Raw genomic sequence first — 22,399 nt, forward strand, 5'->3', positions numbered from 1 at the left:
AAAAAAAAAAAATTTAGAGGTCCCATCTTTGAGGTGATATTTTAAGATACTTAAAAATTATTCAGTGTGTATTATTTTAAATAAAAAAAATCATCATTGATAAATGATACAGCCTATATTTGCAATTTTCTATGAAGTTTATAAACACAAATACCATAGCCCAAATCATCCTTACTCATCTCATGCAACCATTAAGGCCCAATACCCACGATTTAACATATACAATCTTGCACAGGTGTAAGCACACAAGTGAGATACCTTTGTATTGACCCTCTGCTTCTCTGCCCCTGGAGTTCGAATTCTGGCCCAAGTGTGCTTGCTTATTCTTAGGTTTCCAATGCAGAAGCCAATCATGAGGCACTTAACACCTGTGGAAAGCCATGCTTTGTCCACAGAAACCAACTGCCCACTAGGGTGATTTTCCCCTCAAAAAACTAAAACCAAATGAAACTGCAAATACCCAACTACTACTTGTTATTCCTGTTCAATGGTTATCTCCAATGGCCAAACAAACAGCATTTTGATTTAAAAGATTTTATTTTCTTTATCCAGGTAGGCAGTTAGAAATTTCAGCAAAGTCTAACAATGACATTCTTCAAAGTGGGCATAGCCTTTTAAACCCAGGCTATGTATACAATAACCTTGTGGAACTGGTTCAGCCAGATCTTCACTTTCATGAAAGCACAGGGTCTGTTCTTTTCTTTCCAGAGGACTCCTCTCATATTCCTTCGCCAGTTTCTAAGAAAGAAGGTGGATTACAATCAATGCTCCATTCTGGTCTATGGTGCTTCCTGTTGAGGGTATGAAAATATGTATGTGACTAAGACTTGGTCACTCCAAGCCCATCTCTTTATCGGTACAGCCAAGTACTCATAAAAGGAGCAGGGAAACTTCCCAGTCTCTAATAAGACAACTAATTCTGTACTTTTATTGAATCCCATATTGTACCTGTGTTGGCAAAACGTTTAACCTTCATCTAAAAATGACTTCATGTCACAGTAAACACAGAAGACAGAAACCCAGAATGAGGACACTACCAGTAAAAATCTTTTAAAGGATGAGAAGCTGAGCAGTGGGGTGTGTGGCTGTAGTTGCAGCTATGGAGGATATTGAGGTGGGAGTTTCCCTTGAGGCCTTGAGTTTCAAGCAATCATGCCTGTGAATAGCTACTACACTCCAGCCTGGGTAAACGTAGCAAGGCTGCAACTCTACAAAAAAATAAAACATTAGCCAGGCATGGCAGTGTGTGCCTTTAGTCCCAGCTACTTGGGAGGCTGAGGCAGGAGGATCAAGGACGCAGTATGCCATGACTGCACCATTGCACTCCAGCCTGGGTGCTGGAGAGACCCCATTTTCTTAAAAGAAATTGGATACCTTTGTGTTCATTCAAGAGACAACCCAAAAGTAAGGCCGGGCGCGGTGGCTCACGCCTGTAATCCCTGCACTTTGGGAGGCCAAGGCGGGCGGATCACGAGGTCAGGAGATCGAGACCATCCTGGCTAACAAGGTGAAACCCCGTCTCTACTAAAATACAAAAAAAATTAGCCGGGCGCGGTGGCGGGCGCCTGTAGTCCCAGCTACTCGGGAGGCTGAGGCAGGAGAATGGCGCGAACCCGGGAGGCGGAGCTTGCAGTGAGCCGAGATGGTGCCACTGCACTCCAGCCTGGGGGACAGAGTGAAGACTCCGCCTCAAAAAAAAAAAAAAAAGAGACAACCCAAAAGTAATGTGTACTAAAGACATTTTAGGGGCAAATAAGGATACTTTAATAAAGTTATACCAGGCTTAGGATCTATTTAACATCTTAGAGGGTAATTTTATATGCAAGAAGTCTTATTACATGAATGTTGGACTTTAGTGAACTATGCACATTCATACATCCATAAACAAAATACTTCTAAGATGAATCATCACTAACTGACATGAACTACAATTTCTTTTTGAGGTTTTGGTTTTTTTATGTAAAAGTTGGAGAATTATCACGAGCCACTCCTCATCTATGATGGCAAGCTTTGCAACACAGGTATTTGGTGAAAGAACTTCCCTGTGTTAATGCAATTTATTGAGTGATTGTAAAGGTCAGCAGAAGGAAAGCATACAATCATGTCTCAGACCGCAGTATGCTTATCTGCTGTAAATTCCAGCCATGTGATCAGACATGGAGGCAGTGTCCCCAAGGGACACAGAAAAGGAGTGGTGTTACTTTCTCTTTAAAGGGGGTGGAAGGTGTAGCTTCAAACATCTGTCTCTGCTATGTCTGTCTCTCCCGGGTTCACTCATTGACAAAGCTGCCATGTTAACAGGCCCATGTAACAAGGAGCTAGGGTGGCTCATGGCAGTAGTATGAAGAATCTTACACCTGAACCTCACAAGAATTAAGTAAATTGACTCCCAACTTAAATACAACTTGGAGCTCCTTATCTAAGTGCATTGGCCAGGGAAAATTAGCTCCACCCAATGTTCAATCACTTTGTCATCCTTTCTTACAAGACTGTTAGGTATGATGGGTTTCTCTTCAAAGTTTAACTTCCTTGTTCTTTGGTCAACTTCCTCATACGTTCCCACTCCTAATTACCCATTCTGTAAACATTTCTCCCACCAATTCCAACCTGTAACCCGCATCTGTTATTTGGAAAAGTCCTCCTTACTCCTAGCAACCAGCTCTGTAAACTGCTCTTCCCACCGCTGTAACCCACACCCCTCCTGTTTAACATAGCCAATTGGCCCCAACACTCTTCCCCTTGGGAGAGGAGGCATCAGCGTCATAAATGCCCCCTTAACCAGCTCAGAAGTCCCAAATCTAAAAAAACACTCAAGCCCTTGTTAAGATGACCCTTATGAGGTAGAAAATCAAATTGATCAATTTTTAGGACCCCAATTGTATGGTTGGGTCAAGCTTATGTCCATTTTAGGCATTTCCTTCTTAAAAGAACTATGATCCATAGGGTTGCTATGGTAGTCTGGGAACATGAACACCCTACTGGTCAAAATGTTCCTGCTGCAGAGCAAAAATTCCCAGCCCAAAATCCCAGTGGAGTAACAACGCAGCTCACTGAGAAAATGAGACCTTAGGGATATGATAGTCAGGGGAGTTTGGGAGTCAGTATCCTGAACTGAGAATATTTCCTGAGCATTCAACATACAAGGGATGGATGAAGGACCCACGGAATTCCTAAATAGGCTTAAAGAACAGATGAGACAATATGCAGGTTTAGAAATGGAAGACCCACTGCGACAAGGGATGCTAAAGCTTCATTCTGCTACTAAGATTTGGCCAGACATCCCTAAAAAAACTACAAAAGATAGAGAATTGGAAAGATCGTCCCAGAGACAAACTTCTTAGAGAAGCATGTAAATAGGGATGAAGAACAGCAGAAACAAAAGGCAAAAATCATGCTGTCTACCTTACGACAGGGAGCTCTGCAATAGGAGACACAAGGAAGTAAAACTTATAAACCCTCTAGGCCACCAGCAACCAAACTCTATACAAAGAGTAAGGGAATAAAACCTGGAAGTCACAGTGCAGGACAGGGAAGAGGGGAAAACAATGTTTCAAATGTGGAAGAGTAGGTCACTTCAAAATGCCCCAAAAGGGAAAAAGAGAAAAAATACCATTCCACTTACAGCCTTTGAGGAAGAACAGGGAGGTCAGGGGCTCTGTCTCTTTTACCTTGCGTCCCACCAAGAGCCCTTGATAAATTTAGAGGTGGGACCCAAATGTGAACTTACAACCTTTTTAACAGATTCAGCTGCAACTCGCTCCTGTTTCCTCCCATCTATCACCTATTCTTCAGAAGAACTTTCTATCTCAGGGATTAAAGATTTAAAGCAAAAATCTTAAAAAGACAGAGATCAAATACAAAACTCGATCAGCCCATGTTAAATTCCTGTTAGTCCCTGAGGCTGGAACTAACTTATTAGGAAGAGACTTAATGCTAAAACTAGGTATAGGCTCACATGTTGGCCCAGAGAGATTCCTCGTCTCATTAAATCTACTTACCACCACAGAAGAAAAATACATTTGTCTTGATGTACGGGCAGGAAAAAGAAATCAGGGAGGCTGGGCGTGCTGGCTCACGCTTGAAATACCAGCACCTGGGAGTCCAACATGGGCAGATCATGAGGTCAGGAGTTTGAGACCAGCCTGGCCAATATGGTGAAACTCCATCTCTACTAAAAATACAAAAATTAGCTGGGCGCAGTGGCAGGCGCCTGTAATCCCAGCTACTCAGGAAGCTGAGGCAGGAGAATTGCTTGAACCCAGGAGGCAGAGGTTGCAGCGAGCTTAAGATCACACCATTGCACTCCAGCTTGGGTGACAGAGCAAGACTCCAACTCAAAAAAAAAAAAAAAAAAAAAAATCAGGAAAGACTTCAAGTCACTCCAATGCATATAAAGCTAAAGACCCCAGGGGAAATAGTAAGAAAAAGGCAATATCCCATTCCCCTAGAGGGCAGAATAGGCTTAAAGCCTGGAGTTGAAGGTCTCATTCAGGACGACTCCCTGAACCCTATGTCCCCCTATAACACCCTAATATTACCTGTAAAGAAATCAGACAGGTCATATCGACTAGTACAAGATCTCTGGGCTACCAACCAAATAGTCCAGACTACCCACCCTGTTGTCCCCAATCCTTACACCATCCTCAGCAGAATGGTTCAGAGTAATAGATTTAAAAGATGCCTTCTGGGCATGCCCCTTGGCTGAAGACAAGAGATGTACTTTTGAGTGGGAAAAATCCTCATTCTGGATGGAAGCAGCAGTACCAATGCAGAGTCCTACCCCAAGGGTTTACAGATTCACCTAATTAAATCAGACTGCCCCTCGGAAAGATACTGGCCTCTCTATGAGAGGACTGCCTTATTTACACTCTACTACTGACATTCCTACCTTTGAAACAAAGGATCAAATTATATACTTGGTTTATCTTCCACTTTCTCTTCCCTCAGAACTAAAGGTCTTTTAGCACAGATGCCACCTTTACAGTTCCTGGCACATCAATACCAGCCTGGAGATCACATCCTCATCAAGAGCTGGAAGGAGGGAAAACTTGAGCCAGCTTGGAAAGGACCATACCTAGTACTCCTAACAACTGAAACAGCAGCCCGAACCGCTGAAAAGGGGTGGACCCGTCATACCTGAGTCAAAAGAGGATCGCCATCTTCAGAGTCATGTGCTATTTTTGTTCCAGGACCAATTTCTACCAACCTAAAGCTAAGAAAACTTTAACCCTCTTATACTGCCTTCTTTTTTCCTCTCTCTACCGTCAGCTACCTTATCATTAATGTAACTAGATCAAGCTCACCTCAATCACGTTTGATGCCTGTCTTGTCATACCCTGTGGGGATCTCCAAAACCAGAGGCAGCTGGCCTCCTCAGAAAAGTATATCTGCCGTTCCAAGATAAATTCTAAATCCTCACACGACCCTTGCATGGGAGCTGCAACATCAGGGATAGACCCCATGAGATCTTTCGAAATGCGCTTCATTGCTCCTCCAACCCCTTCTTCTAAACAAACACCCAATGACAAAACCAAAGTGACCATTGTAGAGGTTAAAGATCTAAAGCAAACTCTACCAACTGTAACAGGGTACCAAGATGCAAATGCCTGGGTGAAATGGATAAAATATTCTGTCCACTCTCTAAACAAAGCGATTGTTATGCTTATGCACATGGTAAACCAGAGCCCCAGATTGTCCCCTTTCCACTCAGATGGCCCTCCAGCCACTGAGGCATGAGTTGCATGGTAGCTCTCTTCCAAGACCCCACAGCCTGGGGCAATAAGCTATGCCAAACTCGCTGCTGTTCCCTGAAGTCCGACACCCTGCAGGTCAGCCCCCGAGGGTCATCCAGCATCCCTCTTTCCAATGCCAATTTTACCTGTCTCTCTCACAGGGGGAGAACTTGGCATTCCTTGGAGACCTAACGAGACGCAGTGAGCTTAAGCCCTTCCAGGAGCTTACCAATCAGTCGTCCCCTATTCATCCTCTAGCAGATGTATGGTGGTATTGTGGTGGACCATTACTGAATACTATGCCAAGTAACTTGGAGTGGCACTTGTGCTCTAATCCAATTGGCTACTCCCTTTCACCCTGGCATTTCAACCAGAAAACATAAAACATAAAAACAAAACATCGTAAAACAATGGATGTCCCTCGTGACTCTCATGTTTATAGATACTAGATAAACTTAAGGCCCTAAATCAAATAGCTACAAGGTTTGAATCCATGTTGTTCTGGTGGCCAACTCTAAATAAAAATAGATTGGGCCGGGAGCAGTGGCACACGCCTGTAATCCCAGCACTTTAGGAGGCCGAGGCAGGTGGATCACGAGGTCAGGCATTTGAGACCAGCCCGACCAACATAGTGACAACCCATGTCTACTAAAAATACAATAAATTAGCCAGGCGTGATGGCACACGCCTGTAGCCCAGCTACGCAGGAGGCTGAGGACGGAGAGTAGCTTGAACCCGGGAGGTAGAGGTTGCAGTGAACCGAGATTACACCATTGCACTCCAGCCTGGGCGACATTGAGACTCCAACTCAAAAGAAAAAAAAAAAAAAGGTAAGCCAGCAACATTTCATTAATTATACTAGGGATGCTATTAAGGGAATAGCTGAACAATTAGGGCCCACCAGTCAAATGGCCCAGGAAAACACAATAGCATTAGACATGACACTAGCAGAGAAAGGTGTAGTTTGTGTCATGATTGGAACCCAGTGTTGTACTTTTATCCCTAATAATACTGCTCCTGATGGAACCATAACAAAGGCACAAGGACTTACTACTTTATCCAATAAGCTAGCTAAAAATTCTGGAATAAACGACCTCTTCATGAATTTAATGGAAAAATCGTTTGGCAAATGGAAAGGATTTACGTCCTCAATCATCACCTCTCTTGCCATCAGCTCATTCTTGCAGGAGGCTGTATCATACCCTGTATCTCAGGATTAATACAAAAGCTTATTTGAACAGCTATCACCAAAATCTTCCTCAATCCTTCCTCGCCTTATTCAGGTAAGTTTCTCATTTGAGGACCAAGAGGAACAAAGACATGCTAAAAAAGTCTCAAGAGAAAGAATTATAAAAATCAAAAGGGGGAAATTGTTAGATATAATGGGTTTCTTCCTTATTCTTAAGGTCAACTTCCTCATACCTGCCTGCTCCTAGTTACCGGTTCCATAAACAACTTCTCTGGCCAATCCCAACCTGTATCCTGTTCCTTATTTGGAAAAGTCCCCTTCACTCCTAGCAACCCGCTCTGTAAACAAGTTTCCTGCCCTTCCCACAGCTGTAACCTACACCCCTCCTGTTTAAAATAGCCAATCAGGACTAGTTTAGATTGTGCTGTAGACTCCAGCCAATGGGGATAGAACACAGAAACAGGGACTACTTGCATTAGGGATAAAAAATGCCTCTCTTTTGTTTTGTTCGGTGTGCTCTTGCCAGGAATGCTAGCAACACCCTCCAGCAGAAGTAAATTTGCCTTGCTGAGAAATCTTGTGTTCCAGTGCTCATTTTCTTTGCAACTCCAAGCTCTTACTTCCAACAAAGACCTATTAATACCAACAGGCCAATGTCAGTCCTAATGACTTATTCTTCCAGTTTTACACCCAACTTGGAAATGGGTCCTGAAGCTAGGCCCAGTTGGACAAATTTTGCTGTGGGGTTTGACAGCTAGAAAGCAGAAACCTCACCTGACTGAATCAAGCCGAGATCAACACACTGGTGCATGTGGCTCCCAACCTATAGAAAGTTAATAGATCAAAATAAGCCATCTGAATGCTGGAAAAAAGAGAAGCCCAATTCCCATGAACAAGCAATAATCTCTGATAAAGATAAGCAGAAAACAAAGATATGAGTTATTACTGGGGCCAATGCATCAGACAAAACTGGCCAATAGTGTAGAGATCAACAGGGTCGATCTGATGGGGAAAGAAGCTGTATCATCAGCTGCAAAGGCCACATTTGAGTCATACAGGAAGTAGGGTGACAAACCCACACTGAAAAGCAGCTACAACCCCCTCCATAGAGCCTATGTCTACTCAGCCAAGGAAGACATGTTGGCACCACTTACCAGTTTTATATGTATATATATATTCTATTCCCAACACCTGCATTCATCCTGGTTCAATCAAAGCCTGGTTTTGGCCAACAATAAACCTGAAATTAAAAAAAAGCAGAAAAATGAGCTCCCATCAGTTAGATGCCCAGGGGAGATGGGACAAAGGAGCTACTCAAGCTGGCATATCAGACAGAAACTGGCTTAGAAAAGTTAGATCAACATGGTCGATCTGTCGGGGAAAAAAGCTAAGTCATCATATATGCCAGCAGGAAGTTCTTGAGTGAGGAGTAAGATTCGAAAGCCATGAGGAGTAAGATTTAGTTGGTATGTTTGGTATCTGCAAATCTGCATGCAGGGTTTAAGCACCACTGTGTTGTATCCTGTAACTGGCAATAATTTAGTAGACAAAACAAACACCCCTGTCTTCGGTGCTTCCACTCTATTTGAGTATATAGGCCCATGATAGAAGCCAGCGTGGCTGGAAGAGTTGAGGAAGTAGTCGGCATTTACTGAGTTGGGAAGTGAACGAGTGCCAAGAGGTTGCATTTTAACACAAGTTACCTGACAAAAGAACAATCTGGAACAATAAGCTTCACATGTGTTCCCATGAAGCCCAGACTTTATAAATGCCTCACTCCTGGACTCCAGCAAAAATATTAGTTATGTAGTCGGGCACTGGTTTGAGGGGCTAGTTCAACAGAAAAACACATTTGGCTTTCCAAAATATGTCAATAAATCACCCCTCCACTTGGAAATTTAAGTGTCCCACACACAGGAAGAATGGAATCCAAAAAGATGTTTAAGTGGCACTAAAATGTTAAACGCCTTTTCATTAACAAGGTTCTTCCACTTTAGGCATTTCTCTTAAACCTGTTTCTTCACCAGAAACCTAGGTCCAATAGTTAAGTTGTGAGAATAAAACATTCAGAACATTTTTTTTTTGAGACGGAGTCTGACTCTGTTGCCCCGGCTGTAGTGCAGTGGCGCAATCTCGGCTCACTACAACCTCCGCCGCCCGGGTTCAGGCAACTCTCCTGCCGCAGCTTTCCGAGTTGCTGGGATTACAAGGGCCCACCACCACGCCCAGCTAATTTCTGTATTTTTAATAGAGACGGGGTTTCAACCCGTTAGCCAGGCTGGTCTCGAAATCTTGACCTCAGGTGACCCACCTGCCTCAGCCTCCCCAAGTGCTGGGATTACAGGGGTGAGCCACAGCGCCCGGCCGTCAGAACACTTTAAATACCTAACGGGTACTCGATAAAAACTGCTTTATTAAATCCCACGTTTTCCCAGGAAGCTAAAGCTTCTCAAAGCACGTGTTTTCTACAGTAGGCCCATAGGAGACAAAGTCTTACTCGTCAGGAGATCGAAGGTTGTAGATGTCTGCACGTGGCTTCCTTGGAGGCCCAGTGGTGACTCCCTCCTCCAAAATCCATTCTATACCCGCTGGCTGCTCTAACCTGTGAACCAACAAATAAAGGGCGTCAACCGCCATCTTCCCACGGTCAGAAATGAACAAGACCAAGACTTTAGAGGCCGATGTATCAGAACTAACTGGCAAAATATAAGACGTCAGCATTGTCGATCTGATGGGGAAAAAAGTGAAAAGTCATCATTTACACCAGCCAAGGGCTTCTCAGGCCCGTGCAGAAGGCACTGGCTTTTCCAGCTCTATAAACTCATTTCTCCCACGCCCTTAAGGCCTGTTTGGGATCAGAGCCGGAGAAGCCACGAGAGGGAGATTAGGGCTGGCCGCGGAAACGACCGCACAAAGAAGGGAAGGGAGGACCAGGGGTCTCCAACGAAGAACATGGAGTTTCCACTCACCACCCACAAAACGGGAACTCACGGGCAGGACGATAGCGTATGAAGCCTGGCTGTAAGCCGCACAACCACCACACCGCGAGCGCCCCCGACGCAAAGGAACGAATGGGCGCCTAAACCTCCCTTATATAACCAAGGATGGCTCTCGCACCTGCGCACTGGATCCGAGGCGGTCTCTTTTCCGCCCGCTCCGCGCGGGCCCCCCCTGGGAAATGTAGTCTCGAGCCGCACAGCCCGAGGCGCTCTAGTAGATGTCAAGGCCGCATCTAGCCCCGCCCCCTTCCCTGTACACGCTGGGCCACCCGGGCTCGTCTGCTTCCCCGCCATGTCGCGCTTCACACGCACCAAACCGCTCGACTGGTCCCCCTTCCTCTGGGGCCGACTGAGGCCCGCAAAGGCTCTGGGCGCAGTCATCCCGCCCCCTGCGGTCCGCTCCCCTCCACCGCGCCCGCCTGAGCCCGCCGGCTCCGCCGCCCGGGGGAGCTGAGGTGACGCCCTCCTCGAGGGCGGAGGCGCAGGCTGTGCCTGGGCCAGGCCCTCGCGCTCTCCACCCGGGGCCCCCGCCTCCTCCTTTTCCTCCTCTGGGCCGCCCGCCCGGCTCCGCCCAGGGTCTGCGGGGAACGGAAACCGAAAGTGCGCGGCGCCGGGCGGGGCCACCGACCTGCCTGGGCCGAAGCCCCAGTACTCGCCGGCGGCAGTGAAAGGACGCGCCGGACCCGGGTGAGTGGCCCCGCAACTGCCCCTGCCCCTGCCTCTTCCTTGCCCCGCCGCGACCCCCGGCGCCCGCGCCGCCCGGCCACTGCTTCTGCCCGGAAGACCTGTCACCCTCTCAAGCCCCCAGCGCCCCCGTCACCCACTCAGAGCCCCTGGCCCCTCAGCGCCCCGTCGCCCCCTCAACCCCCAGACCCCCGTCACCCACTCAGCCTTGTCACCTCCTTAATCCCCGGGGGCTTCAGACCCAGACCTCCATCACCCACTCAGCGCCCCGTCACCCACTCAGCCCCTGGCCCATCTCAGCGCCCCGTCGCCCCTTCGGCTCACCTGTACTCTCTTTAGTGTCCCCATCCCCTCTGAGCTGGCCCGTCGCTCTCCCCAGCACCCCCGACACCATCACCGCTTCTGCCCTCAACACTTCGATCTCCTCTACCCCCACCCCTGTCTGTGCCCTCCCTTCTGCCACTGGCACCCCCTCATTCCTCCGGCCTCACCACCTGTCACCTTATCAATCCCCCTCTTCTACAAAGCACCTCGGCACCCCCTTCAGCCTGCTCCCTACCCCCCACCTCCGTCCTCAGCAAGAACCTCCAGCTGCTCCCTGCCACCCTCTCCGGGAGTCCCCCATAACCCCGCCACCTCACAGCCTTGGCGCTCCCTGACCCCATAACATTTCCATTAGGGACAGTGGGATTCCCCAGGAGCCTGGAGACTTTTCCCAAACCCAGCTCTGCCTCCGGCCTCAGCCTCCTGCGTCCCACCCTGGTGATGACCAGCGCCTCTCATTCTGACCCCAGGCCAGCTTGATCATCACTGATTTTCTTCTTCGTGCCCTTTAGGCCTTGATTCACCCCCCAAAAAAACACTTCAGTCTGTTTTCGATCCCAGCATTTCCTGTTCATATCTACTCCTCTCTTGCCTTTTCTTTTTAACATTTCTTTTTTTCTTCCGTTTCTTTAAATTTTCTGGAGTTTCTATTTTAGCATTTTTCAACCAGGGGAAGAAGGAATTTTCCCCTCGGAGAATTGAAAATAAACAAACAAACTCTAAATACTGAGCCTGCGCCAGGGGGGCTGGGTTTGATAAGATGAGGGAGGGGAGTTACCAGAGATATTCCCATGGGGAAGAAAAGAGACTCCTTTTTCAGATGAGGATAAAAGCTGCCCCTCATATAATGCCAAATGTAGTCACAGTTTCCAAGTATGAATATTTTAAAACTCGGTGAAGACCGTCTCAAAAATCCCTTTGCTGAGGACTCTGAGTCACCCACTCTTTCCTTAGACCCAGCCCACACAATGTGTATGAGTTGGGTTGAGAAGTTCCCTTAAAGGGGCTTCCTCTTCCTCTTATAGGAGCAGTGTCAAAAATCATCAAGGTAGAAGAATGAGGAGGAAGAAAGAATATCAGATTTCCAGTTGGTCCTGAGGAAACAGCACCTCGTAGTTGCCAAGCCTCCTGGTTATTGAAACATGTAATTTCTTTCTCTTGATTCAGTAGAGCAGAGAGCTTAATCATTTGGCTCCATTCCAAAGAGTAGGCTAAGGGGATAACTGCTCACTAATTATTTATAAACTATAGGGTACTGCAAGCTATTTGGGTACTATGTAAGTGGCAGATTTGTAAATGCCAGATAGGGTGGTGACTACATGATTTTGGTTAACAAAAATGTACTCCTTTTTGCCCTGGCAACAATATTATCTGCTTCTTAGGAAAGGAAAATGAAACCTAGCAACTGATTAAGTAACTTGGCTAAAGGCATAAACGAAACAGCAGTTTTGAATGGGAATTGATGACATTCCCTCTACCCTAAGAAAGTCCAAGGGTAAAAGAAAGGGGAATTCTATCTCTTGAAATCAGCTAAATTGTGAATTTAATACTTTATATCATAATTGGGCATTTGCAGAGTTGAGCACTTGTGCTCTAGATTAAAATCTGTATTTAACCCTTAGTTAACAAATCATTAAAATGTTAACAAAGGCAGAAGGACTGGCTTGATGATGTTGGGGTTTTTGCTGCTAGATGCTGTGTTTCGAGGACACTGATAACTCAACATGTACAGTTTTCCAGATAACAGAAAGTAACGTGGAGGAATTCAGGTGACTCAGACATGGAGGAGAGAAGACCTCATCTGGATGCCAGGCCCAGGAATTCCCATACCAACCACAGAGGTAAGCAAGGTTTCCTACCTAATGAGAAGGAAATTCTAGTAATAAGAAAAGGAAATCAGGCTCTCTATGAATGAGCAGGCCTACCTAAGATTATCTGCATCTCTCAAGTAAAGAATGACTATGGCTGGATGCAGTGGCTAAAGTCTATAATCGTAGCACTTTGGGAGCCTGAGGCAGGAGGATTGTTTGAGCCCAGGCGATTGAGACCAGCCTGAGCAACATGGTAATAGCCTTTCTCTACAAAACATATAAAAATTAGCCACATGGTGCTATGTGCCTGTAGTCCCAGCTACTTAGGCTACTGGGGAGGCTGAAGTGGGAGGATCCCTTGAACCTCAGGAAGGGGTGGGTGCAGAGGGCAGAGGTTGCTCTGGACTATGATCTGGCCCCTGCACTCCAGCTTGGGTGACAGAGACCTTGTCTCAAAAAAAAAAGAATGACTTATTTCTTAATTACAGCATGAATTACTCTGAAAAATAGCCAACCCTCCGCTTTTCCTAAGAGAACTGATGAATGGATGCAGTTCACTGTAACAAAAACAGTGATAGAGTTTCAGAAAGGGAAGTAATGTTTGGTGTAGAGCAGCATCCAACAGAAACAACGTAAGCCAAGAGCATAATTTTTTATTTTCTAGAAACATCATTTTAAAACGTAAGAAGAAACAGATGAAATTTATTTATTTATTTATTTATTTATTTATTTTGAGATGGAGTCTTGCTCTGTTGCCCAGGCTGGAGTGCCGTGGCACGATTTCGGCTCACTACAACCTCCACCTCCCAGGTTTAAGCGATTTTCCTGCCTCAGCCTCCTGAGTAGCTGGGATTACAGGCACCTGCCACCATGCCCGGCTAATTTTTGTATTGTTAGTAGACAGAGGGTTTCACCATGTTGGACCAGGATGGTCTCAAACTCCTAACCTCAGGTGATCCACCCGCCTCTGCCTCCCAAAGTACTAGCATTACAGGCGTGAGCCACCGCGCCCGGCCTTGAAATTTATTTTTTAAATTTGATGACAATTTAATAAAATTTAGTAATTTAATAATGTCTTATTTAACCCAGTATAACCAAAATATTATCATTTGATTGTAATAATTGACTATAGTTTATTATCATACTTTAATAATTCACATATATTTATTTCCCTCAAATACTCATTTTAAGATACTATCAACATAAAAATTTTTAATGTAATGCTTAACAGTCCTTGGTACTAGCCTTCAAAATCTCCTGTGTGTTTTACACATCTTAATTCAAAGTAGTTACATTTCACAAACATAGCAGCCACATGTGGCTAATGGCTTTGTATTGGATAGCGCAGATCATGAATCCTAGTCACCAAAGCTAAATTAGTTCCAAGAGCATCACTCTACTAAAGGAATTATTCTGCTTGCTCAACACTTTCTAAAACTGAACAACCAAATGGATTCCTGTTTTTCCGGAAGTTTGCAATGTGTTTTCCAAAGAGTTTTAGTTGTGCAACAAGTGAGGAAGAACTATGGGCTCTTATGAGCTATGTGAATGGTTTGTTTTTTTGTTTTGATGTTTTGAGACAGGGTCTTGCTCTGTTGCCCGGGCTGGATTGCCATGGCACAATCTTGGCTTATTGCAGCCCCGACCTCCTGGGCTCAAGCAGTCATTCCACCTCAGCCTCCCAAATAGCTGGGACCACAGGCATGCACCATCACGTGTGGCTCATTTTTGTGTTTTTAGTAGAGACAGAGTTTCTCCATGTTGCCCAGGCTGGTCTGAAACTCCTGAGCTCAAGCTATCTGCCTGCCTCAGCCTCCCAAAGTGCTGGGATTACAGGCATGAGCCACCACACCCAGCCATGAATGCTGAAAGAATAAATGATACGATTTTCCATTCTTCCACAACATAGCGTCTTCTAATCAGATAAAAATATTAAAAGTAGTACTTTCTTCTGATTTTAGGGGTAGTTTGAAAAGTAAATACGTGAGTTACACTTGTACAAATTTAGGGTTCAGTTGTAGATCATTTATATTTTACTGAATATTCCTTTATGTTGTCACATTAAAATCTCAGCCGGGCACGGTGGCTCACACCTGTAATCCCAGCACTTTGGGAGGCCAAGGCAGGCGGATCATGAGGTCAGGAGATTGAGACCATCCAGGCTAACACAGTGAAACCCAATCTCTACTAAAAATACAAAAAATTAGCCAGGTGTGGTGGCGGGTGCCTGTAGTCCCAGCTACTCGGGAGGCTGAGGTAGGAGAATGGTGTGAACCTGGGAGGCGGAGGTTGTAGTGAGCCGAGATTGTGCCACTGGACTCCAGCCTGGGTGACAGAGCCAGACTCCCTGTCAAAAAAAAAAAAAAATTAAAAAAAAAAATTCTCTACAAAATGCAAAACAAGGGAAAGTGTACATAAATGGATTTAGTATCTGATGTCAGGAAATGGTATAATCATCTCAAATATAACATGCATTTAGAGCTTTTATAACTTTTTAATCAAATCATTGTATACAGTCATATTTTGTTTGTTTTTAAAATCTCCATGTCATTCTGCTAAGTTAGGTCAGCCCCTGAATCAGTTTTAGCAAAAAGGAAAGTGAAAAAAACTGGACTTGGGTATGCTGGGCTTCCTGTATAAGGGTTGGTCATTGGTAAGTACTATGAGGGTGAAGTTCATGCTACAGAAAGGAGGAAAACTTGAGTTTCATTTTTCAGTTTCTTTCACAGTCCGTTAGCTCAAAAACATCTTAGTAAAGGAAACCCCACCTTTCTCTTTCCCATTCAAAGTGCATTTGCTGATGCTGGACAGCATTCAGGTAGTACTTCCCTTTGTAATATTATTTCACTTGATGTCTCTGTTGGCTGTGATAATTGTTTAGTGGTAGAACCAGTGGCCCCCTTAGAATCAATAGGATATTCCCAATTACTGCTACTAGTAATAACTAACATTTATGGAGAGTTTTTAATGTGTCCAGTACTATACTAAGCACTTTATAAACATTTAATCTTTATAAAAACCCGGCCAGCGGGCACGGTGGCTCAAGCCTGTAATCCCAGCACTTTGGGAGGCCGAGACGGGCGGATCACGAGGTCAGGAGATCGAGACCATCCTGGCGAACACGGTGAAACCCCGTCTCTACTAAAAAATACAAAAAACTAGCCGGGCGAGATGGCGGGCACCTGTGGTCCCAGCTACTCGGGAGGCTGAGGCAGGAGAATGGCGTAAGCCCGGGAGGCGGAGCTTGCAGTGAGCCGAGATCGCGCCACTGCACTCCAGCCTGGGCGACAGAGCCAGACTCCGTCTCAAAAAAAAAAAAAAAAAAAAAAACCCGGCCAGGCACAGTGGCTTATGCCAGTAATCCCAGCACTTCCAGCTGAGGTGGGTGGATCACAATGTCAGGAGTTCAAGACCAGCCTGGCCAAGATAGTGAAACCCCATCTCTACTAAAAATATAAAAATTAGCCGGGCGCGGTGGCGGACGTCTGTAATCCCAGCTAATTGGGAGCCGAGGCAGGAGAATCGCTTGAACCTGGGAGGCAGAGGTTGCAGTGAGCCGAGATCACGCCACTGCACTCCAGCCTGGGAGACAGAGCGAGACTCCGCCTAAAAAAAAAAAAAAACGCAGAAACTGAGACTTAGAGAAATTATACAACTTGGCAAAGGTTATATAGTAAGGAAGTGGCCAGGCCAAGGTTTGAACCAAGTCAGTTTGGCCTCTAAACTCATGTTCTGAGTGTTATTTGGTACTGGGGTGAGATTAGAAGCAATGAGACATACTGTATGTATTTCTTTTCTTTTTTTTTTTTTTGAGGCGGAGTCTTGATCTGTCACCCAGGCTGGAGTACAGTGGCGCAATCTCAGCTTACTGCAAGCTCTGCCTCCCAGGTTCACGCTGTTCTCCTGCCTCAGCCTCCCGAGTAGCTGGGACTACAGGCGCCTGCCACCACGCCCAGCTAATTTTTTTGTATTTTTAGTAGAAACGGGGTTTCACCATGTTAGCCAGGATGGTCTCGATCCCCTGACTTCGTGGTCCGCCCGCGTCAGCCTCCCAAAGTGCTGGGATTACAGGCGTGAGCCACTGCGCCCGGCCTATGTATTTATTTTCTAACACATATCAGATACTCAACAAATGTTTATTCCTTTTCCCTTTTGCATCTTTTGGAAAAATAATATTTTCCTAACCTCTACAGCAACAATAATTGTCTTTCATTTATCATATGACTTGGTAGAAACCATTTTTCTCATCATATAAAACCTGAGCTCTTCAGTTATTTTGGAAAATGAAAACATGTTCGTTGTTGTTCTATTGGGTTTCCAACAGAACTTGGTTCTTGTGGTTACTCAGTATTTCATTGTGTTTAGGCCCTATGGATGGAGAGTTACCACCAAGAGCTAGAAATCAGGCCAGTAACCCACCAGCCAGTGCTCTCCGAGGAGGAGTCAGCCATCCTGGAAGGCATCCTAGGGCCAACAACCATCCTGCTGCTTACTGGCAGAGGGAAGAGAGATTTAGGGCCATGGGCAGGAACCCACATCAAGGAAGAAGAAACCAGGAGGGGCATGCCAGTGACGAAGCTAGAGACCAAAGACATGATCAGGAGAATGACACCAGGTGGAGAAATGGCAACCAGGAGTGTAGGAACCGCAGACCACCATGGTCCAATGACAACTTCCAGCAGTGGCGGACTCCCCACCAGAAGCCTACAGAACAGCCACAGCAGGCGAAGAAACTGGGCTACAAGTTCTTAGAAAGTCTTCTGCAGAAAGACCCTTCTGAGGTGGTCATCACACTTGCCACAAGTTTAGGGCTGAAAGAGCTCCTTTCTCATTCTTCCATGAAATCTAACTTCCTTGAGCTCATATGCCAGGTTCTTCGGAAGGCTTGCAGCTCCAAAATGGATCGTCAGAGTGTTCTCCACGTACTGGGCATATTGAAAAACTCCAAATTTCTCAAAGTCTGCCTGCCTGCTTATGTGGTAGGGATGATCACTGAACCCATCCCTGACATCCGAAACCAGTATCCAGAGCACATAAGCAACATCATCTCCCTCCTCCAGGACCTTGTAAGTGTCTTCCCTGCCAGCTCTGTGCAGGAAACTTCCATGCTGGTTTCCCTCCTACCAACCTCTCTTAATGCTCTGAGAGCCTCTGGTGTTGACATAGAAGAGGAGACAGAGAAGAACCTGGAAAAGGTACAGACTATCATTGAACATCTGCAGGAAAAGAGGCGAGAGGGCACTTTGAGAGTGGATACTTACACTCTAGTGCAGCCTGAGGCAGAAGACCATGTTGAGAGCTACCGAACCATGCCCATTTACCCTACCTACAATGAAGTGCACTTGGATGAGAGGCCCTTCCTTCGCCCCAATATCATTTCTGGAAAATATGACAGCACTGCTATCTATCTGGATACCCATTTCCGGCTCCTGCGAGAAGATTTCGTCAGACCTTTACGGGAAGGCATTTTGGAACTTCTCCAAAGCTTTGAAGACCAGGGCCTGAGAAAGAGAAAGTTTGATGACATCCGAATCTACTTTGACACCAGGATTATCACCCCCATGTGTTCATCATCAGGCATAGTCTACAAGGTGCAGTTTGACACAAAACCACTGAAGTTTGTTCGCTGGCAGAATTCCAAACGATTGCTCTATGGGTCTTTGGTATGCATGTCCAAGGACAACTTTGAGACATTTCTTTTTGCCACCGTATCTAACAGGGAGCAGGAAGATCTCTGTCGAGGAATTGTCCAGCTCTGCTTCAATGAGCAGAGCCAACAGCTGCTAGCAGAAGTCCAGCCCTCTGACTCTTTCCTCATGGTGGAGACAACTGCATACTTTGAGGCTTATAGGCATGTCCTGGAAGGACTCCAGGAGGTCCAGGAAGAAGATGTCCCTTTTCAGAGGAATATCGTGGAGTGTGACTCTCATGTGAAGGAGCCAAGGTACTTGCTAATGGGGGGCAGATATGACTTTACCCCCTTAATAGAGAATCCCTCAACCACTGGGGAATTTCTAAGAAATGTCGAGGGCTTGAGACATCCCAGAATTAATGTCTTAGATCCTAGCCAGTGGCCCTCAAAAGAAGCCCTGAAGCTGGATGACTCCCAGATGGAAGCCTTGCAGTTTGCTCTCACAAGGGAACTGGCTATTATTCAAGGACCTCCTGGAACAGGTAAGACAAAATGTTTCAGAGTACATAAGGTCTGCTTTGTAAGATAAGCAAGGGACAGAGCCTTGACTCTAGATTTCTAGAATGTCTTCTTATTTACTTATTTATTTTATTTTCCAACTTTTATTTTAGGTTTAGGGGTACCTGTGCAGGTTTGTTACATGTGTAAATTGTGTGTTGCAGAGGTTTGGTGTACAGATTATTTTGTCATCCAGGTAATGAGTATAGCACCTGATAGGTAGTTTTTTGTTGTTGTTGTTTTTGGAGACAGAGTCTCACTCTGTCACCCAGGCTGGCGTGCAGTGGCACGATTCCAGCTCACTGCAACCTCCGCCTCCTGGGTTCAAGCAGTTCTCCTGCCTCAGCCTCCTGAGTAGCTGGGATTACAGGCGTGCGCCACCACGCCCAGCTAATTTTGTATTTTTAGTAGAGACAGGGTTTCACCGTGTTAGCCAGGCTGATCTTGAACTCCCGACCTCAGGTAATCCACCCACTTTGGTCTCCCAAAGTGCTGGGATTACAGGTGTGAGCCACTGCACTCAGCTCTTGATAGGTAGTTTTTAGATCCTCACCCTCCTCCCACCCTACCCTGAAGTAGGCCCTGGTGCCTGTTCCCTTCTTTGTGTCCATGTGTACTCAATGTTTAGCTCCCACTTATGAGTGAGAACATGTGGTATTTAGTTTTGTGTTCCTTAATTAATTTGCTTAGGATAATGGCCTCCAACTCCATCCACTTTGCTGCAAAGGACATGATTTTGTTCTTTTTCATAGCTGCATAGTATTCATGGTGTATATATGCCACATTTTCTTTAATCAGTCCACCATTGTTGGGCATCTAGGTTGAGTCTATATCTTTGCTATTGTGAATAGTGCTATGATGAACATGCATATGCATGTGTCTTTATGGGAGAATGATTTATATTCCTTCCCGTTATATACCCAATATTGGGACTGCTACGTCAAATGGCATTTCTGTTTTAAGTTGCTTGAGAAATCTCCAAACTGCTTTCCACAGTGGCTGCACTAATGTACATTCCCACCAGCAGTGTATAAACTTTCCCTTTTCTCTGCAACCTCGCCAGCATCTGTGATATTTTGACTTTTTATAGTAGCCATTCTGACTAGTGTGAGATGGTATCTCATTGTGGTTTTGATTTGCATTTCTCTAATAATTAATGATGTTGATGTTGAGCATTTTTTTCTTATGCTTGTTGGCCATGTGTATGTCTTCTTTTGAGAAGTGTCTGTTCATGTCCTTTGCTCATTTTTTAATGGGGTTCTTTAATTCCAGATATTAGACCTTAGATGGATGCAGAGTTTGCAAATATTTTCTCTCATTCTGTAGGTTGTCTGTTTATTCTGTTGATAGTTTCTTTTGCTGTGCAGAAGCTCTTTAGTTTAATTAGGTACCACTTGTCCATTTTTGGTTTTGTTGCAATAGAATATCTAGTTAATAACATTCCTCCCGAAATGGGCATAAAAATTGTTTATAAAGTAGCTGGTTATAGGAATTTTCCAATAGGAACCCATCGTCATGCATAGTAATAGATACAGGACTGCTAGAGGTCAAATGTAGTGAGATGTGTGATCTCTGCTTTATATAATTGGTTCTATTTTGTATTATTTTAAAGTAAATAGTATCAAATATATAATAGCACTATGTGTGAAGCAACATTTTGCTTGCTTTACATATGTTAACTAATTGCATCCTCACAACCTTGTGAAATAGAAACCATTACTAAAACCATTATACAGTTGGCTGGGTGCGGTGGCTCACTCCTGTAATCTCAGCACTTTGGGATGCCGAGGCAGGTGGATCACAAGGTCAGGAGATCGAGACCATCCTGGCTGACACAGTGAAACCCCATCTCTACTAAAAATATAAAAAATTAGCCGGGCCAGGTGGCGGGCGCCTGTAGTCCCAGCTACTCGGGGGGCTGAGGCAGGAGAATGAGGCAGGAGATTTTTGAGGACAGTGTCTACCTTACCAGCCTGACACAATGTGAGAATTTAGCAGGCGAGGCATGGTGGCTCACGCCTGTGATCCCAGCACTTTGGGAGGCCGAAGCGGGCAGATCACAGGGTCAAGAGATCAAGACCATCCTGGCCAACATTGTGAAACCCTGTCTCTACTAAAAATACAAAAATTAGCTGGGCATAGTGGCACGCGCCTGTAGTCCCAGCTACTTGAAAGGCTGAGGCAGGAGAATCGCTTGAGCCCAGGAGGCAGAGGTTGTGGTGAGCCAAGATCACACCATTGCACTCCAACCTGGGCAACAAGAGTGAAACTCCATCTCAAAAAAAAAAAAAAGAATGCAGCAGTTTTTAGTCTAATTAATTAATGAATGGCTATTTACTAATGAACCTGTAACTCATTCCAATGTTGATTTCTACAAGTTTTCCCCTCCCATCACAAAAGCAAATCTACCATGTATATAAAAAGTATTTCTAAAGAATTTGCTGCAAGATTGGAAACAACATATATGTCATCAATAGAAAACTGACTAAAACTACCTTACAGCTGTAAAAAGAAAACGGGGGACGGGACGAGATTCTCGTGTGTATTGATAGAGAACAACCTTTTTCAAGATACGTTAAGTGGCCGGTCACAGTGGCTCAATCCTGTAATCCCAGCACTTTGGGAGGCCGAGACAGGCGGATCACGAGGTCAGGAGATCGAGACCATCCTGGCTAACACGGTGAAACCCCGTCTCTACTAAAAAATACAAAAAACTAGCTTGGCGAGGTGGCGGGCGCCTGTAGTCCCAGCTACTCGGGAGGCTGAGGCCGGAGAATGGCGTGAACCCAGGAGGCGGAGCTTGTAGTAAGCTGAGATCTGGCCACTGCGCTCCAGCCTGGGCGACAGAGCAAGACTCTGTCTCAAAAAAAAAAAAAAAAGATAGTTAAGTGAAAAAAAATCAAGATGTAGAATGGTGAAAATAGTCTGTTACTATTACTATTTTAAGGAGAAAAGGGGAAGGCTAGAAAAAGAATATACATTTGTATTTGTTTGTATATACATGGATATACTACCACTGTAAAGTTACAAAAGAAACTGGTAACATTGGTTGCTTCCACCCAGAGAACTGGGTGACAGAGTACAAGAGGGACTTTTCACAATATACCATGTATGCTTCTTAGATTTTAAACTATCTTAATGTATTAAATTAAAAAAACAAGATTTTGCTCTAAGTAATTACTTTATTTAGAAAATACCTAAATTATTAAATTCCTTTTTCCTTATTTTCTAGGCAAAACCTATGTGGGTCTAAAAATTGTTCAGGCCCTCCTAACCAACGAGTCTGTTTGGCAAATTAGCCTCCAGAAGTTCCCCATCTTGGTTGTGTGTTATACTAATCATGCTTTGGACCAGTTTCTGGAAGGTAATATTTATAGGCAAATTTGCTCTCTATCAAGATGTTGATGATTGAACCATCAGCAACCCAGTAGCTTTCTATTGCTCTTCGAACAAAGTTGACAGTCCTTATC

At 45.1% G+C, this 22,399-nt stretch overlaps 2 protein-coding genes and 3 non-coding genes across 5 annotated transcripts in view; 1 reads left to right on the forward strand and 4 right to left on the reverse strand.

The window, feature by feature from the left end:
- Positions 1-518: 518 nt before the first annotated feature.
- On the reverse strand, positions 519-10,998 carry LOC112632467 (serine/arginine repetitive matrix protein 3-like). The gene is made up of 5 exons (XM_025398136.1): positions 10,929-10,998; positions 9,913-10,552; positions 9,419-9,523; positions 8,076-8,161; positions 519-738 (listed from the first exon to the last, which is right to left on the reverse strand). The coding sequence occupies exons 1-4, from the start codon at positions 10,996-10,998 to the stop codon at positions 8,119-8,121; spliced, it is 858 nt and encodes a 285-aa protein (XP_025253921.1). The 3' UTR covers positions 519-738; positions 8,076-8,118.
- LOC112633891 lies at positions 7,872-7,961 on the reverse strand. The gene has a single exon (XR_003121651.1). It is a non-coding gene; the product is annotated as a small nucleolar SNORD12/SNORD106 (small nucleolar RNA).
- Positions 8,240-8,330, reverse strand: LOC112633890. Its single transcript, XR_003121650.1, has one exon. It is a non-coding gene; the product is annotated as a small nucleolar SNORD12/SNORD106 (small nucleolar RNA).
- On the reverse strand, positions 9,599-9,689 carry LOC112633892. Its single transcript, XR_003121652.1, has one exon. It is a non-coding gene; the product is annotated as a small nucleolar SNORD12/SNORD106 (small nucleolar RNA).
- The window catches only part of ZNFX1 (zinc finger NFX1-type containing 1), a 32,979-nt gene continuing 20,777 nt past the window's right edge, over positions 10,198-22,399 (forward strand). The window contains exons 1-4 of the mRNA XM_025400424.1: positions 10,198-10,607; positions 12,661-12,769; positions 17,105-18,913; positions 22,162-22,293. Coding sequence (XP_025256209.1) covers positions 12,709-12,769; positions 17,105-18,913; positions 22,162-22,293 — 2,002 coding nt within the window. The 5' untranslated portion in view covers positions 10,198-10,607; positions 12,661-12,708. The remainder of the gene's footprint in view (positions 10,608-12,660; positions 12,770-17,104; positions 18,914-22,161; positions 22,294-22,399) is intronic.

This window comes from Theropithecus gelada, chromosome 10 (genome assembly GCF_003255815.1).
Source record: "Theropithecus gelada isolate Dixy chromosome 10, Tgel_1.0, whole genome shotgun sequence".
In the NCBI taxonomy this organism is placed as follows: domain Eukaryota; kingdom Metazoa; phylum Chordata; class Mammalia; order Primates; family Cercopithecidae; genus Theropithecus; species Theropithecus gelada.

Bases quoted from the DNA above. Each gene is read 5' to 3' on its own strand.
- LOC112632467 (XM_025398136.1), bottom strand. From the start codon at position 10,998: ATGGTGTCGGGGGTGCTGGGGAGAGCGACGGGCCAGCTCAGAGGGGAT. The intron at 10,553-10,928 runs GTGAGCCGAAGG...GCTTCGGCCCAG, and splicing joins GGACACTAAAGAGAGTACAG to GCAGGTCGGTGGCCCCGCCC. The intron at 9,524-9,912 runs GTGAGTTCCCGT...GTTGGTTCACAG, and splicing joins CATACGCTATCGTCCTGCCC to GTTAGAGCAGCCAGCGGGTA.